At 52.5% G+C, this 15,770-nt stretch overlaps 1 protein-coding gene across 3 annotated transcripts; it reads right to left on the bottom strand.

Moving 5' to 3' along the window:
• Nucleotides 1-975: 975 nt before the first annotated feature.
• Nucleotides 976-15,767, bottom strand: SCARF1 (scavenger receptor class F member 1). 3 transcript variants are annotated; one of them, XM_073797498.1, is made up of 12 exons: nt 14,869-15,767; nt 14,534-14,595; nt 14,184-14,285; nt 13,861-13,984; nt 12,606-13,131; nt 11,142-11,360; nt 10,613-10,741; nt 9,714-9,817; nt 9,101-9,221; nt 7,701-7,825; nt 7,463-7,609; nt 976-6,787 (listed from the first exon to the last, which is right to left on the bottom strand). In XM_073797498.1, exons 4-12 carry the CDS (start codon nt 13,925-13,927, stop codon nt 5,928-5,930), a joined length of 2,298 nt encoding a protein of 765 aa, XP_073653599.1. In that variant the 5' UTR covers nt 13,928-13,984; nt 14,184-14,285; nt 14,534-14,595; nt 14,869-15,767; the 3' UTR covers nt 976-5,927. The 3 variants fall into 3 exon arrangements, with proteins under 3 accessions (XP_073653599.1, XP_073653598.1, XP_033704393.1); XM_073797497.1 differs by having other exon boundaries at nt 13,861-14,285; nt 14,534-14,657; XM_033848502.2 differs by lacking the exon at nt 13,861-13,984.
• Nucleotides 15,768-15,770: the final 3 nt, after the last annotated feature.

The raw sequence follows: 15,770 nt of genomic DNA, 5'->3' as shown, positions 1-15,770 counted from the left end.
GTTACCTATCCCGTTAATCTCACCCGCTCACAGGGTTGTAACTGTCTCTTGACTAACTTCAGTCTTTCCCTCCCTCCCTCCTAGAGCCGCCTGCCTGAGGGCTGTCTCCAGGCAGTTGTTCCATACACATTTCTAAACTGTTTCAAACACATCTCTGAAATAGTTCACTTTCTCCACCCCCACCCCCCAAAACTGTTCCTCCCATCCTTTTTCAGATAATAGCATCACTACCTACTGAAGTCAGATACCGTGAACCACCTTTTCAACAAATATTTGTTGGGTACCTGCTGTTATTCTCCCTCTCCCTCCCACCCCACCCCACCCAGACAATCCGTATCTCCTAAGTGCTTATCTAATTTGCCCATGTATGTCTATGACTGCAACTGCTGTTCATCCAGGTTCCAATCTCAGCCACTCAAATCCATCTCTCCACCGCACTCCATCCCAGTGAGCTATGTAAATCTGACCTCTGCTAAAATGCTTCAGGAACTCTTTACCATTTGTCCTGCAGGATAAAGTTCAAGTTCTCCAACCTGACCTACACAGGCTCCTCCCCCACCCTGGCTGACTTAAGATGTTCCAGTCACATGGAATTGCTTGTAGTTCTGCAGGTGCTGTTCTTTCACCTCTGACCCTCAAACGTAGTCCCTTCTGGAACAGCATCTCCTCCAGGAAGCCTTCCCTAACTACTACTCACGATATTCTCCATTATCTTTGTCCACTGATTGCTTTGTTTTACAATCTGTTCATCTGTTTGTCTCTCCCTTTTCCCATTGACTATGAACTCTTTGGAGGCACGAACTGTGTCTTATTCAGCTTTGTATTGTATTATATTGTATTCTGTATTAACCAGCCCTTAATACAGAAGAAAGCACAAAGCAGATGCACAATATGAGTTTGTTGAATGAAAACATGAATAAATGAAGAGGAGAAAGGTGTCAGCTTCTAGGGACAAAGGATTCAAAGCTGGGAGAATGATGTAATGCCAATAATAATGAACTTTTATTGAGAGTCAAAAATTTACTAGGTGCTTTACATACTTTGTCATTTAATCCCTACTGTAACCTGGGATATAGCCATATCCGCATTTTTCAGATGAAAAAACAAGCTTTAAGTAACATTTCCAAAGTCACAAAACAAGTATGTCAGAACTGAGATTTGAATCCAAGTCTAATTTGAATGAAATTCTGGGTTTTTGTTTGTTTGTTTGTTCTGGCCGAGCCCTGTGGCTTGTGGGATCTTAGTTCCCCAACCAGGGATTGAACCCGGGCCAGGACAGTGTAAGTGCAAAGTCCTAACTACTGGACCACCAGGGAATTCTCTGGGTTTGGGGTTTTTTTCAGTCTTTTTGTCAGCAGTGTTAAAGGCAACACACCAGCGCTGCTGGCAAATCATAAAGAAATAAATTATTATGTATAAAATAAGCTACAAGGATATGTTGCTCAACACAGGGCATGTAGCCAATATTTTATAATAACTATAAATGGAGCATAACCTTTAAGATTGTGAATCACTATATTGTACATCAACTATACTTCAATTAAAAATTCATAAAGAAATAAAACCACTAAAGTACTAAAAGAAAATGTAGAAGATTATTTCACTGATTGTAAGGTAGAGAAAGCCTTTCCATCTTTCCATTATGCGTGACATTAAACCCAGAAGTCAAAAAGAAAAAGACTTGTCTAAATTTAAACTTTTAATTTCTATGGAGAAAAAGAAGAAAGAAACTATAAACAGCATTAAAGACCAATTACAAACTGGGCAGAGAATTAATATCCTTGAGCAGAAATAGAAACGCAGATGTAGAGAACAAATGTATAGACACCAAGTGGGGAAGTGGGGGTGGGATGAATTGGGAGACTGGGACTGACATATATACACTAATATATATAAAATAGATAACTAATGAGAACCTGCCTGCTGTATGGCACACAGGGAACTCCACTTCACTGTACAGTAGAAACTAACACAACATTGTAAAACAACTGTATCCCAATAAAAAAAATTAAATAAAAATAAAAAAGAATATCCTTGATATAAAGGCACTTATAAATCAATGAGAAAAAAATGAACATCTCAATTGAAAATTGGGGAAAGGGCTTCCCTGGTGGTGCAGTGGTTAAGAATCTACCTGCAATGCAGGGGACACAGGTTTGAGCCCTGGTCCAGGAAGATCCCACATGCCGTGGAGCAACTAAGCCCGTGCACCACAACTACTGAGCCTGCACTCTAGAACCCGCGAGCCACAACTACTGAGCCTGCATGCCACAACTACTGAAGCCTGCACGCCTAGAGCCCGTGCTCTGCAACGAGAAGCCACTGCAATGAGAAGCCCGTGCACTGCAACAAAGAGTAGCCCCCGCTTGCCGCAACTAGAGAAAGCCCGTGCACAGCAACGAAGACCCAATGCAGCCAAAAATAAATAAATTAATTAATTTAGAAAAAAAAAGAAAAAGAAAATTGGGGAAAGAACATAACCAAATCATCTATAGGAAAAATACAAATAACTTTAAAGATATGAAAAGAAGCTCAGTCTTAGAATAATCATAGAATTCACATTTTAATGATCTTATTTTTTTCACTTTTTTTAGTGAGTCAATTTTATATATATATATATATATATATATATACATATATTCTTTTTTTTGGCTGTGCAGCACGGCATGTGGGATCTTAGTTCCCTGACTAGGGATCGAACCCCTTGTCCCCGGCAGTAGAAGCGTGGAGCCCTAACCAGTGGACCGCCAGAAAATTCCCAACATATATATGTATTCTTTTTCAGATTCTTTTTCACTACAGTGTATTACAAGATATTGAATATAGTTCCCTGTGTTATTCAGTAGGACCTTGTTGTTTATCTATTTTATATATAGTAGTGTATATATATTAATCCCATACTCCTAATTTATGCCTCCCTCCCTCCCCTTTGGTAACCTTAATCTTGTCTTTATGTCTGTGAGTCTATTTCTCTTTTGTAGATAAGTTCATTTGTATTATTTTTTTAGATTCCACATATAAGTGATCTCATTTGATATTTTTCTTTGTCTGACTTACTTCAATTACTATGATAATCTCTAGGTCCATCCATTTTGCTGCAAATGGCAATATTTCATTCTTTCTTATGGCTGAGTAATATTCCATTGTATATAGACCACGTCCTCTTTTTTTTAAATTTATTTATTTATTTATTTATTTATTTATGGCCGTGTTGGGTCTTCCTTGCTGTGTGCAGGCTTTCTCTAGGTGCTGTGAGAGGGAGCAACTCTTCGTTGCAGTGCGTGGGCTTCTCATTGCGGTGGCTTCTCTTGTTGTAGAGCACAGGCTCTAGGCGCACGGGCTTCAGTAGTTGTGGCACGTGGGCTCAGTAATTGTGGCTCACGGGCTCTAGAGTGCTGGCTCAGTAATTGTGGCTCATGGGCTTAGGTGCTCCATGGCATTTGGGATCTTCCCAGAACAGGGCTCGAACCTGAAGTCCTAGGCCACACCTTCTTTATCCATTCATCTATTGATGGATACTGATGTTGCTTCCATGTCCTGGCTATTGTAAATAGTGCTGCTGTGAACATTGGGTGCACAAATGGTACCATTTTTGATAGTTAAAAAACGCAAACAGGCATTCCCTGGTGGCGCAGTGGTTGAGAATCTGCCTGCCAATGCAGGGGACGCACATTCGATCCCCAGGCTGGGAAGATCCCACATGTTGTGGAGCAACTAAGCCCATGTGCCACAACTACTGAGCCCACGTGTCGCAACTACTGAACCCGCATGCTGCAACTACTGAAGCCCACGTGCCTAGAGCCCGTGCTCCGCAACAAGAGAAGCCACCGCAATGAGAAACCTGCACACCACAAGGAAGAGTAGCTCCAGTTCGCCGCAACTAGAGAAAGCCCACACACAGCGATGAAGACCCAACGCAGCCAAAAATAATAAAAAAAAGAAAAAAATTAACATTATATAAAAAAAAAAAAGAAGATACTTAACAACAACAGAAACCCCACAAACAAAAAACTTTTATCTGGGGAACTCCCTGGCTGTCCAGTGGTTAGGACTCTGCGCTCTCACTGCTGAGGGCCCAGGTTCAACCCCTGGTCGGGGAACTAAGATCCCATAAGCTGCTTGGCACGGCCAAAAAACAAAACCCAAAACTTTTATCTGTACAAAGAGTTTAACTTTTTAATAATTAAAAATGTTATTACTTTAGTTATTTTTTGTGCGTGCTAAACTAATGAGATATCACTTTTAACCTATCAGATTGGGTGTGAGGAAATAGATGTCAACATAATTTATGAGAACACAAAGCCATTCAACTTTTTGCGGAGGGACAATTGGAGTAAATACTCAAATGTTTAATTTTCTTACCCCATAACCCACCAATTCCACCTCCAGGAAGCTCTTCTACAGAAAACCTAGCACTAATGCAAAAGGAAATGTAGACCGAGTTGTCCCCTGCATCATTTATTGTACCAAAACAATTAGAAACAACCCACATCCCCATAGGCAGGGGATGGTTTAAATAACCTGTGTTATTTCCACATGATGGAATCCCATGCAGCCATTTTTTATAAAAAGAGGTAGCTTTATATTTACTGACATCAAAAGATAGCCAGGTTATATTGTTAAGTAAAAAAGCAAATTGCAGAACGGTATGTTGTTTTATTTTCACGCGCACAGAAAAACATTTGAAAGGAAGCATCTAACCTGTTCATGAGATTCTCTGCACACTGGGCCGGAGGGACTTGCTCTTTATTTCCTGACTGGCTGATACAAGTATGTGAGGAAAGTATTCAGAACTAGACCAACAGGCACTCCGTGAAAATTAAGTCTGGCCCCTCCCTCATCCCCCAGAATCCTCTGGGGAGAAGAGAAATCTCATTTTTACTCTAGACATGTCTATAATGTTAGTACTTTTTATTTTTAACGAAGAATATTGCCTATTATAATTTTAAATATTCAACCTAGTGAGAAAAGTGAAAAGAACGTTCACTGTAGAAAAGTTGCAAATTATGCAAAAATTTAAGAAGAAAATAAATATCTGCCACAATCTCGTCTCCCAGAGAAAAATGTCATTTGATGCCTTTCCCTCAAATCTTTTTTTTTTCTTTTTTCTTTTTTTTTTTTGCGGTACGCGGGCCTCTCACTGCTGTGGCCTCTCCCGTTGCGGAGCACAGGCTCCGGACGCGCAGGCTCAGCGGCCATGGCTCACAGGCCCAGCCGCTCCGCGGCATGTGGGATCTTCCCGGACCGGGGCACGAACCCACGTCCCCTGCATGGGCAGGCGGACTCTCAACCACTGCGCCACCAGGGAAGCCCCTTCAAATCTTTTTTATGCACATCCATCTTTTTTTAAAAAGTCTGTAAAAGGGTCACAAAATAAACAAAAAATGGAAGAATTCTAAACGTATTCTGAGGCCAAAAGGAATGAAATTTGTAAAAAGAAAACTTACTTTTTACACGTAGCAGGATAGTGTGAACATGCTCCCATATTAAATATTCTTACACGACCTGATTTATTATGGTTGTTTAGGAACCTTTCATAAGGAATAGCTCTTTAATTAATCTTTCGGCATCAAACATTTAGGTTGTTTCCCATTTCAGAAAAATGTTTTGCAAATGAAGGAAAGAATAGCCTTTGGGGGCAAACAGAGTACAGGACAACAGAGAAAAAGTCCCTGCAGCCATCTCTTTCCCCTTCCTGACCCCATCCTGTGGGGTCTCTGCCCAGGCCTTCCAGACCCACTCCCAGAGCATGGCCAGGGCCAGAGCCAACTGGCCTCCAGCTCTGACATGTCCCGGTGGAAGTGCAGGGGCTCCAGCGTGTCTTTCCTGGCCCTGGGATCTTTTCCCAGCACAAAACACCATCTAATTCGGGGCAGTTCAGATGCCTAAGCACCATCCAGTCTTCCCACTCACGAAATTCAAGGTCCTCAGGGCTCTGGCGGCCCAGAGATGAGTACGACATTCTCATACTGGGGCTCCTCCTGCCCTTCCTCGTCAGCCAGCTTCTGGGGATCCTGTTCTAGGGGACCACCCTCAGGGACCAGCTCCTGGCCCCTCCCTGAGCTCTTGATGCCATCCCCTAGCCCCCTGGCCACTTCCTCTGGCCCAGTCCCTGCAGACTCCAAGGCCCCTGTCAGCTCCTCACTTGGGGCTGAGCTGGAGCTCTGATTGGCAGAGCCAGAGGCCGGCCCGGGGCTGCCCTTGTTCCGACTCAGGGCCCGGCGTGGAGGCTTAGGGATGGCACTCTTGACCTTAGGCTCTGCCTGGCCTTTCTGGAAGCTACCAAAACGGCGGAGGACAGACCGGACGGGGCCCTCAGATCCCCGGGGTGTCCCTGCCAGCATGTAGATTGTGGTCACAGAGCCTGCACTCTCCTGGACACTGCCCTCAATGGCTTCCACACGTTCAGCCACTGTCCGGCCACTAAGCGGGAGCCGGCGGCGGCCAGTGGCTGAATCCCTGGGGCTGGCGGCACCTGGAGGGGCCCCGTTCATTTCTGCTTGCTCTGGGCCTGTGGACTCCTCGGCCTCCTGGCTTTCAGGACCTGGCTGGCCCCCCCGGGAGAGCCTCTTGGGCTTACGGAGAGGGCTGGAGAGCTCCCCGGAGCCTCGGCAACTCTGTGGTGCAAACTTGGTGCCTTCGGCAAAGGAGACTGACGGCCGCTTGGCCCGAGCTAGGCTGGAAGTGCGCGGAATGGCAAACGGCGTGGAGGCATCCTCAGCGGGAGGGAAGGGACCTCCGGTCAGGCTGGCCTCTGGTGACTCTGCTTGGGCCACAGGGACCATCCCTGGCAAAGGAGACAGAAGAGCTTGGCCAAACCTGGGCTGGCTACCCCAATCCATCCTGCTTACCCAGCTCAGCATCTTCTGGGAGGCCCCTCAAATGGGGCAAGGGAGAGCGTGAGGATGCAGAGAGGCAGGGGAAGGGCCTATTCGGGCAGATGCTACTGCTTCTACCCTCTTTTCTCACCACCCACCCTACTTTGCACTAATGTCACACTCTAACCATGCTAAAACTCCTTCAGCGCCACATGGCCACGTCCCTCTTACCTCTGATCCTTTGGGTATACTGTTCGCTCTTCCTGAAACATCATTCCCATCTCTCCCTAACTTTCCCAGGGCTAATTCCCACTGATTCTGCCAGGCTCAACTCCAACACCACTAACACCGAGACATCTTCCCTGACTCCAGTCATCCCTGACGTGGCTGGATTCCGAGCCCCGATCTGCATGTCCCCCATGAAAGCATGTATCACTCTGTCCCACATGTGTCTGATTACTGCCCACCAGACTACAGGCTTGGGGAGGACAGGAATCTATCTTGTTCTTTGCTGCATCCCACTGCCAGGAACTGTGAAGGGCATGGAACGGGACGGGAGCTTGATACACGTTTGCTGAAGGAATAAAGGAGAGGCTGTGATGAGCAGGGCTGCTCAGGGGCTGAGTGGGCTGTTTGGGGGCTACCTTCTTGGGGTGGCACGCAGTAGGCAGGACCTTCGTCCTCTTCTCCAGACTCGGGATCAGTAGAGAAGGAGTCGTCCGAGGCCCAGCCAGCCGAGGGCGCTTCGATGAAGCTATGGTTGAAGGGGATCTCCGGATCATGGTGCGAGACTGAGGCGGCAGGGGGAGGCTCTAGGTCAGGCGCAGAGCCCCAGGGGAAGCCCTGTCCCCTTGCAGCCCCTGACCCTCAGCACCCGCTTACCTGTCACCCAGGGAAGCTTGTGGCTGCTGAGGGAACCGCAGGGCAGCGCAGAGCCCAGGCTGGAGGTCAGTGCCCCCCAGACCTGCAGCTTCATCCTGGACATAGCGGTCCCATCTCTCACTGGCCTGAGGGCACGGGAGAGTCGTCAGTGAGGGAGACCCCGGTTGGGGCGGGACGGGGGCAGCAGTAAAGGGCCAGGACCATTCTGGTCCCGAGATTCACGTGACAGAGTGACTGTGTCTACTTCAGTGACTCTCTATGACTACAGAGTAAAGTCCAAACTACTGACCCTGAGATCTGGGCCTGTCGCAGAGGGCAGCGTGGCGCCAGAGTCACGAGGCAGCAACTGTGGCTCAGACTTTGCCTCTCTGGGCCACAGCTTCCTCATCCGTAAAATGGGGACAACTGCTATCTATCAGAACTTCTTTCAGGACCCAGCACAGCAGCAGCTACCTGGTGGGGCTGCCCCAAAATGCAGCAGTGTGTTATTATCATCCCAGCTGAGCCCAGCTCACCTATCTTTCTGGAAGTGACACCACCTCCAGGAAGCCCACTCTTGTCCCCGCCCCGAAGCTGGAAGTGACAGCTTCAATCATTACCATTCCTCAGACAGTCTGTGCACATGTCCCGGTCTTCCTGTGAGGGGCTTCTCCCCACCTCCAGGTTCTATGCCCCGGGGTTGCGGGGAGGCTACTGGGTCTGCTGGTCTGAGGATGCCCCACAGCCCAGAGGGGGACATGATCAAGGGGTAGTGCGTGAACTAATACGAGCACACAGGACAAAACAAAGAGTCCAGAGAACCGGCCACGGGCTCTGTGCGTGCCAGTGACTAGCTGGGTCACCTTGTCCTCCTGGGAATTGAGAATGCTAATCTTCCTGCCCCACGTGCCCCGCTCCAAACCTCCATGCTGCTGTGAGCCTCCAAGGTGCTGAGAAGTACGAAGAGATTTTGTGAAGGAACAAAGCTCTGTGCAAGGAATATTCCCCGCTTCCCCGCAGCAGCCTGCGAGCTCAAATCCCTCCTCGCCTCTCCTCTTCTCGAAAAGCCACATTCTCTGCTAAACCACTGCTCGGGCTTTTATGGCAACTCTCCCTTCTGAGGCCTGGTCTCTTCCCCTCCCTGCCCAGAGCTGTCCCGGTGCTTCTGCCTTCTGCCATCCTGGTGCCCGGGGCCCCCTGCTCACGCGTGACTCAGAACCTCCCCCACTGAAGGCTTCTGAGGAGGGCAGATGGCTGACCTGGTGTCTCCAGGCCACAGCCACTGCCAGCTACCTCGTTACCTCTGACCTACGTGTGTGACAAAGCCAGCCCCTCCCCACCCCTGAGAGGAAACCAGATGCCAACTTGCTTCCACCCATGGCCTGAGCTGTGGAATCGGGAAGGAAGGGGCCAGGGTTCACCTGTCCTTGGGATCCAGCCGGGCAGCCCAGCAGCAGCAAGCACAGCAGGCGATGGCCAGGAGGAGAAGCAGCAGAGGCACAAGAATGCCCGCAAGGAGGGCGGCATCCTGACCATGAGATCCTAGGGAGAGCCAGGGACGGGCGACTCTTCAGGGCCATGTTGTCTCCCATACGTCATGTCTCATCTCTAGCTCTGAACTGCCTACTCTGGGGAGATCCTGGGAACCTTCCACCTGTGGGCCCCTCCCGCTCTTCTAAGAGATGTAGACTCTGCTCAGCCTGGAGGCCCCCCCCTCCAGGCAGCCTCCCCACTGGTCCTCTCCCGATGGTCCACGGCCTCTTCCGCAAACCCTTGCCCTCAGTTCTCGGGCCTGATGAGACATCCCGGTGTCCGGCCCTGTCCGCTCATTTCCTGGGCGCTAGCCTGGTTTCCCAGGGGACAGAGGCTCTGTCACATCTTCAGGGGGCCCCAAAGCACCCATACAGATTTCAAGTAAAGAGAACATCTCTGAAGAGGGCCCAGCCTCTCTGGCAAGTAATGAGGCCCCGGAGCCCATGTAAAGGGCCACTCTTTCCCCGGTTACTTCTCCCTGTACCCTTCTTTCCACCTTACCCAGCTGGCAGGCCCCAGAGACAGGGTGGCAGTTTCCCTCTGGACACTCGCAGGGAACAGAGCAGTTGTTTCCGTGGAAGCCAGATGGGCACGAAGTGTTGCAGCTTTGGGGTGACAGGAGAGACAGGCTGAAGGCTGGGTGAGAAGGCATGGAGGTGGGCAGGGCACGGGGGGGGTACATTTCTGGGCACTGCTTCCCACCCCCTGCCATACAGACTTCCCTGGGTGATGCCCACGCAGATTCCTCTGACCTCTCAGCCACATTCTAAGCACCCCTAGCAGTGTTTGGAAGAATCCCTTAGCCCCCAAGCCCATCTTCCAGAGAGACCACCCACAAACTGCCCCCTGGCTCCCAGGTCCCCCAGGGTGGAAGTCTCAGTCAGGGCCCACCTCTCATGAGCCTCATCCCTTGCCCACCTGGCGCTAATGTGAGATAAGCAAGATGCCAATGGAATCCGGAGACACTTCCTCAGGGTTTGGAGGTCTGAGCCATCCCCAGCCCTGCCCCTAACTCTCTGGGCCTCGGTCCTCTCCTCTATAAAATGAGGTCTCTTCCAGTTGATACTACATTCTATCCTATAGGTGGGAAAAACCTGACATTGGAGATAGTGACACTGATTATGTTTTTGCCACCTGAAGACCTTAGGGAAACAGCAGTGGGGTTTGGCGCCCTCCTCCTAAGTAACTTCTAGTTCAGGAGCCAGGCCTTTTAGATTAAGCATCACTCTGACCCTCCTCTGGAAGATGCAGACCCCACAACAAGAGGAATAACTTCTTAGTTATGAGGATGCTGGGTGGGAATCTGGGAGATGGAGAAGCCCAGGAAGGGAAGTTTGGGAAGCGGATTGCACAGAGGCCCGACCTAGGCCCCTGCCTCCTTCCAGGGCCCCAGTCCTCACCTGGGCCCCCAGTAGCCGGCGTTGCAGGCACACTCCCCAGTCACAGCATCGCAGGCCCCCCGGACACAGGTGGGGCAGGTAGAGCCACAACCCTCCCCAAAGGTGCCAATCGGGCAGGGGTCTTCACACCTGAGGTGAGGCAAGACTCAGAATGGGGAGCAGGGCAGGCCTGGACCCCACAGAGGGGCCTCACCCATCTGCCCACACTTGTAGATTCAGAGACCCAGTTGTCTACTTTTCAGCAGTGAAGCTCAGGCGCAAACAGGGCCTTGAATTTGAGGCCAGACCCAGTAGGTGACAGACTACAGATCCCTGGACGAGAAGAGGGCGGGAAGCCTGAGTGGTGAGGGAGCTGGAGGGAAACTGTGCCCAGGGCCCCATTAGCACCCATCTCTCGCACCTCAGGCGGGCCCCCAGGGCTGTGTGAATGTATGCGTTGCGGGAGGAGGCCGCTCTCCCTGAGGGAGCCGCTGCGGTGAGGATCTAGAAGGAAGGTATACCCTCACCCTGAGCAGGCTGGCCCCCTCACCTGGGCCCCAGCCAGCCAGGGTCACAATGTCGACAGTGCCCGGTGTCTGGCTGGCAGGCCTCCCCAAGCCGGCAGTGGGGGCACTGCTGCCTGCAGCTCTCGCCAAAGGTGCCAGGAGGGCAGGGCTCGTGGCACTGAGTCCCATTCCAGCCCGGCTCGCAGGACTCGCAGCTACCTGTGTCTGCAGAACATGGCTCATTCTGCTTGCAGTGGCCACAGCTGGGAAGAGAAAGAGTACATGCAACACTAGGAGAGCCTCCCGGTGCCAGCTGGGCCACTCAGGCAGGTTCGAGCCTCAGCTGCCCCGTGTTGTACAACAAAGAGGCTGGGCAGACTATCTCTGTGGGCTCTAGTAGGATTCCAGCCTTTTCCTAACCCCTGGTTCTGAGCCCCATCCTTCCCTGGGTCCCAGGGTCACCAGGAGCTCCCAGCCCAGCCAGGGAAGCCAAGTTACGACCTCAACCTCTGCTTCCCTTCTGCCCAGGGTTCCCCTCCTTCCCTTTTCCCCTTCCCCCATTCCACCCATGCCATCTCGGAGGTCTGGCATGAGCAGTCCTCAGTAGTGTATCCTCTATGCCATTTTATGCATTATGAAAACGCATAAAATGTCTGTTTTCACCACTAGAATTTTATCTTACATTTTTTCCAGTTTTATTGAGTTATAATTGACATACAGAACTGTATAAGTTTCAAGTGTGCAGCATAATGACCTCCTCACATACATACTGTGACGATTACCACTAAAAGTTTAGTTAACATCCATCATCTCATATGGATACCAAAAAATGAAAAAAAAAGTCTTTTTCCTTGTGATGAGAACACTTAGGATCTACTCTTTTAGCAACTTTTCCAATAAGGTTTATCTTATCTTAATATCTCACTGATCCTTAAGTTTTTCCCTCCAGAGACTTAATTATCTGGGATCACGAGCTTGGATCAGACTCATTAGTAGGGTGAGGAAGGGAGTTCATAAAAGCAATTTAGCAGATCCTGACCAGTATTAAAAGAGAGAGAGAGAGAGAGAGAATAGAAAACATTTCGGTGTACATATGTGTGTTGTCTGGTTAAGTTTTTACTTCAGTTAATATATATATCGCATCATATATTATATATGAATGGGAGGTAAAACATTTCTTACTGTGGGTGGAACTGGTCAAAGTTTGAAAACCACTGAGTTTCAGAGGGACTTTGCGATCCTTTTGCCACAATGTTGATTCTTTATCTGTTTCTACGGCTTGCTGGTAGTAGTATTTTGTTTAACAGTAAGCGGATGAAAGTGGTGGGCAAGGCTGGCCTTTAGGGCGTCGAGGGACTCTTTTTCCCCTTTCACCCCATCCTTGTCTGTTTCTGCGCAACATTCTCCCCGCGCCCCCGGCTCATCCCCTTTCCCTCCCGTTCTCTCCCCTTCCTTCTCACGCCCTCCTCCCTCCCTTCTCTCCCGCATCCCCCGTTGCCCCGGCTCACCTGTCGCGGCACTGAAGCCCGTAGCGGCCTGCGGGGCAGGGCAGCTCGCAGCGCGCGCCGCGGAAGCCGGGCGGGCATGTGCACAGGCCGGAGGCGGCGCTGCAGCGGCCGCGCACGCACTCGCAAGGCTGCCGGCACTCGGAGCCCCACCAGCCGGGCCGGCAGGCGCAGCGGCCCGACTCCTGCGCGCACGGCGAGCCGTGGCAGGCGCAGCGGAAGCTGCAGCGGCGGCCCCACCAGCCCGGCTCGCACAGGCAGGAGCCGGTGGCCTGATCGCAGCGCGCCGCCACCGGGTTGCACTGGCACGGGCGGCGGCACGTGGGCGACCACCAGCCGGGCTCGCAGCGGCACGCGCCGGTCTCGGGGTTGCAACGCCCGTGGGGGCCGCAGGCGCACGGGAACTCGCAGCGGTCGCCCCAGCGGTCGGATTGGCAGTGGCACACGCCCGTGGCCGGCTCGCACTGGCCGTGCGGGTGGCAGGCGCAGCTCTCCCGGCAGTCGGGGCCCCAGTACTGGCCCGGGCAGCCTGCGGGGTCGGGGTAAGGGAAGGGGGTCAACGGGCTCAGGGTCAGGCACCACGGATCCTCGCCCTGCGACCCCTTCCACAAGGAAGAGGTGCGGGGGCCGGGCCCGCCCTCCAAGAGCCGGGGACAGCCTGTCCTCCTGGGGCACAGCTTACTTCCTGCCCCAGACTCTGAACTACACAAATCTTTACCACTGGCCCAGCCTCCCACTTCCACATTCCAGAACACACTTAAAGATCACGAGTGGATGGGCTTCCCTGGTGGCGCAGTGGTTGAAAGTCCGCCTGCCGATGCAGGGGACATGGGTTCGTGCCCCGGTCCGGGAAGACCCCACATGCCGCGGAGCGGCTGGGCCCGTGAGCCATGGCCGCTGAGCCTGCGCGTCCGGAGCCTGTGCTCCGCAACGGGAGAGGCCACAGCAGTGAGGGGCCCACGTACCGCAAAAAAATTAAAAAAAAAAAAAAAAAAGATCACTAGTGGCAAAGGGCCTTGCCCAGAGTCACACAGAAGTGGGTGTGCCTTCATTTATGCCCCTCCTTCCTCTCATTGGGTTCCCCCATTGTGTCTTCCCCCGCCTGAATGCTGCCCATCCGGGTCGAAGAAGAAGCCACACTCCCCCCAGTGTCTCCTCTCAACCCTGACTCCTAGCCAGGCTGCCCTCTGGCTAAACTGCCCACCAACCCCTCTCCCATGCCCCACTTTCTGCCAGAGAGGGAGGACATTCCAGTCACCCTCCACACGCGCATACGGGGAGACCAAGAATGCATCCATTCTGCAGTTAACGGGGATCCACAGCATCTTTCCGGAAGTTGAAAGGGAAGATGAATGGCCCAGAACTGAACCTGTAGGAGGGCTCTGTGGATGGGATAAAAACCAGATGACTCAGGACATCCCCTTAGAGTGCGTCACTTCCTGTCTCGACCTCAGTCTCCTCAGCGAAGCTTGGAGGGATTCTGGCCCTGCTGTTCTAAGATTACATTCCTACAAGCTTTGCCTCCCCTCTCCCCCAGTCCTGCCCGGCAACCTCATCCTTCAGGAGAGACTCAGGACTCACGCGAGTTGCACCGGGCCCCGAAGAATCCAGGTTTGCATCGACAGAGGCCTGGTTTCACACATACCTCATCTTCCCGGCAGACGTCCAGCCCCTCGCAGATGGCTGAAAAACACCCCACCCAGGTTGGAAGGACTGGGGTGCGGCCAGGGGACACTCTGCCCTTTTCACTGACTCCCAGTGGCCTGTCCCCCTCAAGAGCTGTTTCCTCAGGGCTGGGGGGTTGGGCCACGGCATGGACCCTAGCTCTAGGGCTCAGGAGGGCAAACAGACCCCAGGAGGGTAGGAAGGAAGGGTCACTGGGCTCTGTCCTCCCTTCTCCTCCGGTGGGGGGGTGCATCCTGGCTACTCACGGGTGGTGCATTCTCGATCATTCTGCCTCCAGCCTGGGCAGCAGTGGAGCTCAGCAGAGGGGCTGTGGGGCAGAGAGGGGTCAGCCGGGGGGCAGCCTGGCTCCGCAGGTGGATCACTGTCTCCCTGAGACATGGGATGCTGCCTCAGCCCCATCGGGCAGGCCTGGCCAAGGGTCACAGCCCCCGTGTCCCCGACCCCTTCCCGCTCTGTCCCTGGCCATCCCACCATCTGCCCCCACTACCCACCACCCTCTAGGCTGTCCCCGAGCCCCTCTCGCTTTAGCACCTCTTTCCTCGTGTCCTCCTCCCCCCCATCAAACCCCCAGAAGACCCACCTGCTGGCCATGCAGACGTGCCGCCCATTGGGGTCCAGCTCAGACCCCTGGGTCCCCCGAGTCCAGAGCAGCAGCAGAAGGAACAGGAGCCCCAGCCCCATGGCGGCCAGTGCAGTGAGAGGGCTTGGGTTAGTCTGGCCCCCACAGCTCCCAACCCCCTCCCTGCTTCCTCCCAAGGCTTTTCCTGAGGAAACCAGGCCGGAGGGGCGGGCTGCCATGAGGCACCTCCCTGAGAGGGTGGGCAGGCGCAGAGAGGACCAGACACCAGCGTACAGAAAGGAAAAGGAAGGCCAATGGCGAGGGCTGAGCAGGGGCTTCAGGGTCTGGTCTCAGTCTGGGCGGGGGGCAGGAAGATGAGGCTGTAAGTTACGGGTACTGGGATAGGCGAGAGGTTGAGCCATGGATATCCACTAGGTCACACTCCCCAGTGGAGGTCCACGCTGGGAGAAGCCTCCCCAGCCAGTGACAACCAAGGGGAACTTCCTGGCAGAGCTGGGCAGGGGCAGACCACTGACAGACAGACATGGAGCAGTTCCTGGGTATCATGGGCAGTTGCTTTATTACATTAGCTTAGGCCATCCGTACAAACACCTGGGAGGGAGGTAGTCAACTCTCCATTTCATGGATGGGGAAACTGAAACTCACAGAAGCAGCACTTTTGTCTGGCCCTGGAGGCTTGGCACAGAGATACAGGAAGGAAGGTAGGTTGAGCTCCCCGTCACACCCTGGCTCAGGCCAGGGTTAGAAAAGAGCCTGGGGAGGGCGGGGAAGGAGGGAGCCCTGTCCTCATTTGAGGTCACACGTCCACCCCCAGACAGACTCCGGAGTCAGGCAGGCCTCTGGGGCAGCTGAGACCCCAGATGAAGATATTCATCGAGAGCAGAGCAGGGCCGGTCAGGAGT

Source organism: Tursiops truncatus, chromosome 20, assembly GCF_011762595.2.
Source record: "Tursiops truncatus isolate mTurTru1 chromosome 20, mTurTru1.mat.Y, whole genome shotgun sequence".
Taxonomy (NCBI): Eukaryota; Metazoa; Chordata; class Mammalia; order Artiodactyla; family Delphinidae; genus Tursiops; species Tursiops truncatus.
This window is presented reverse-complemented; position numbering and strand designations above follow the sequence as displayed.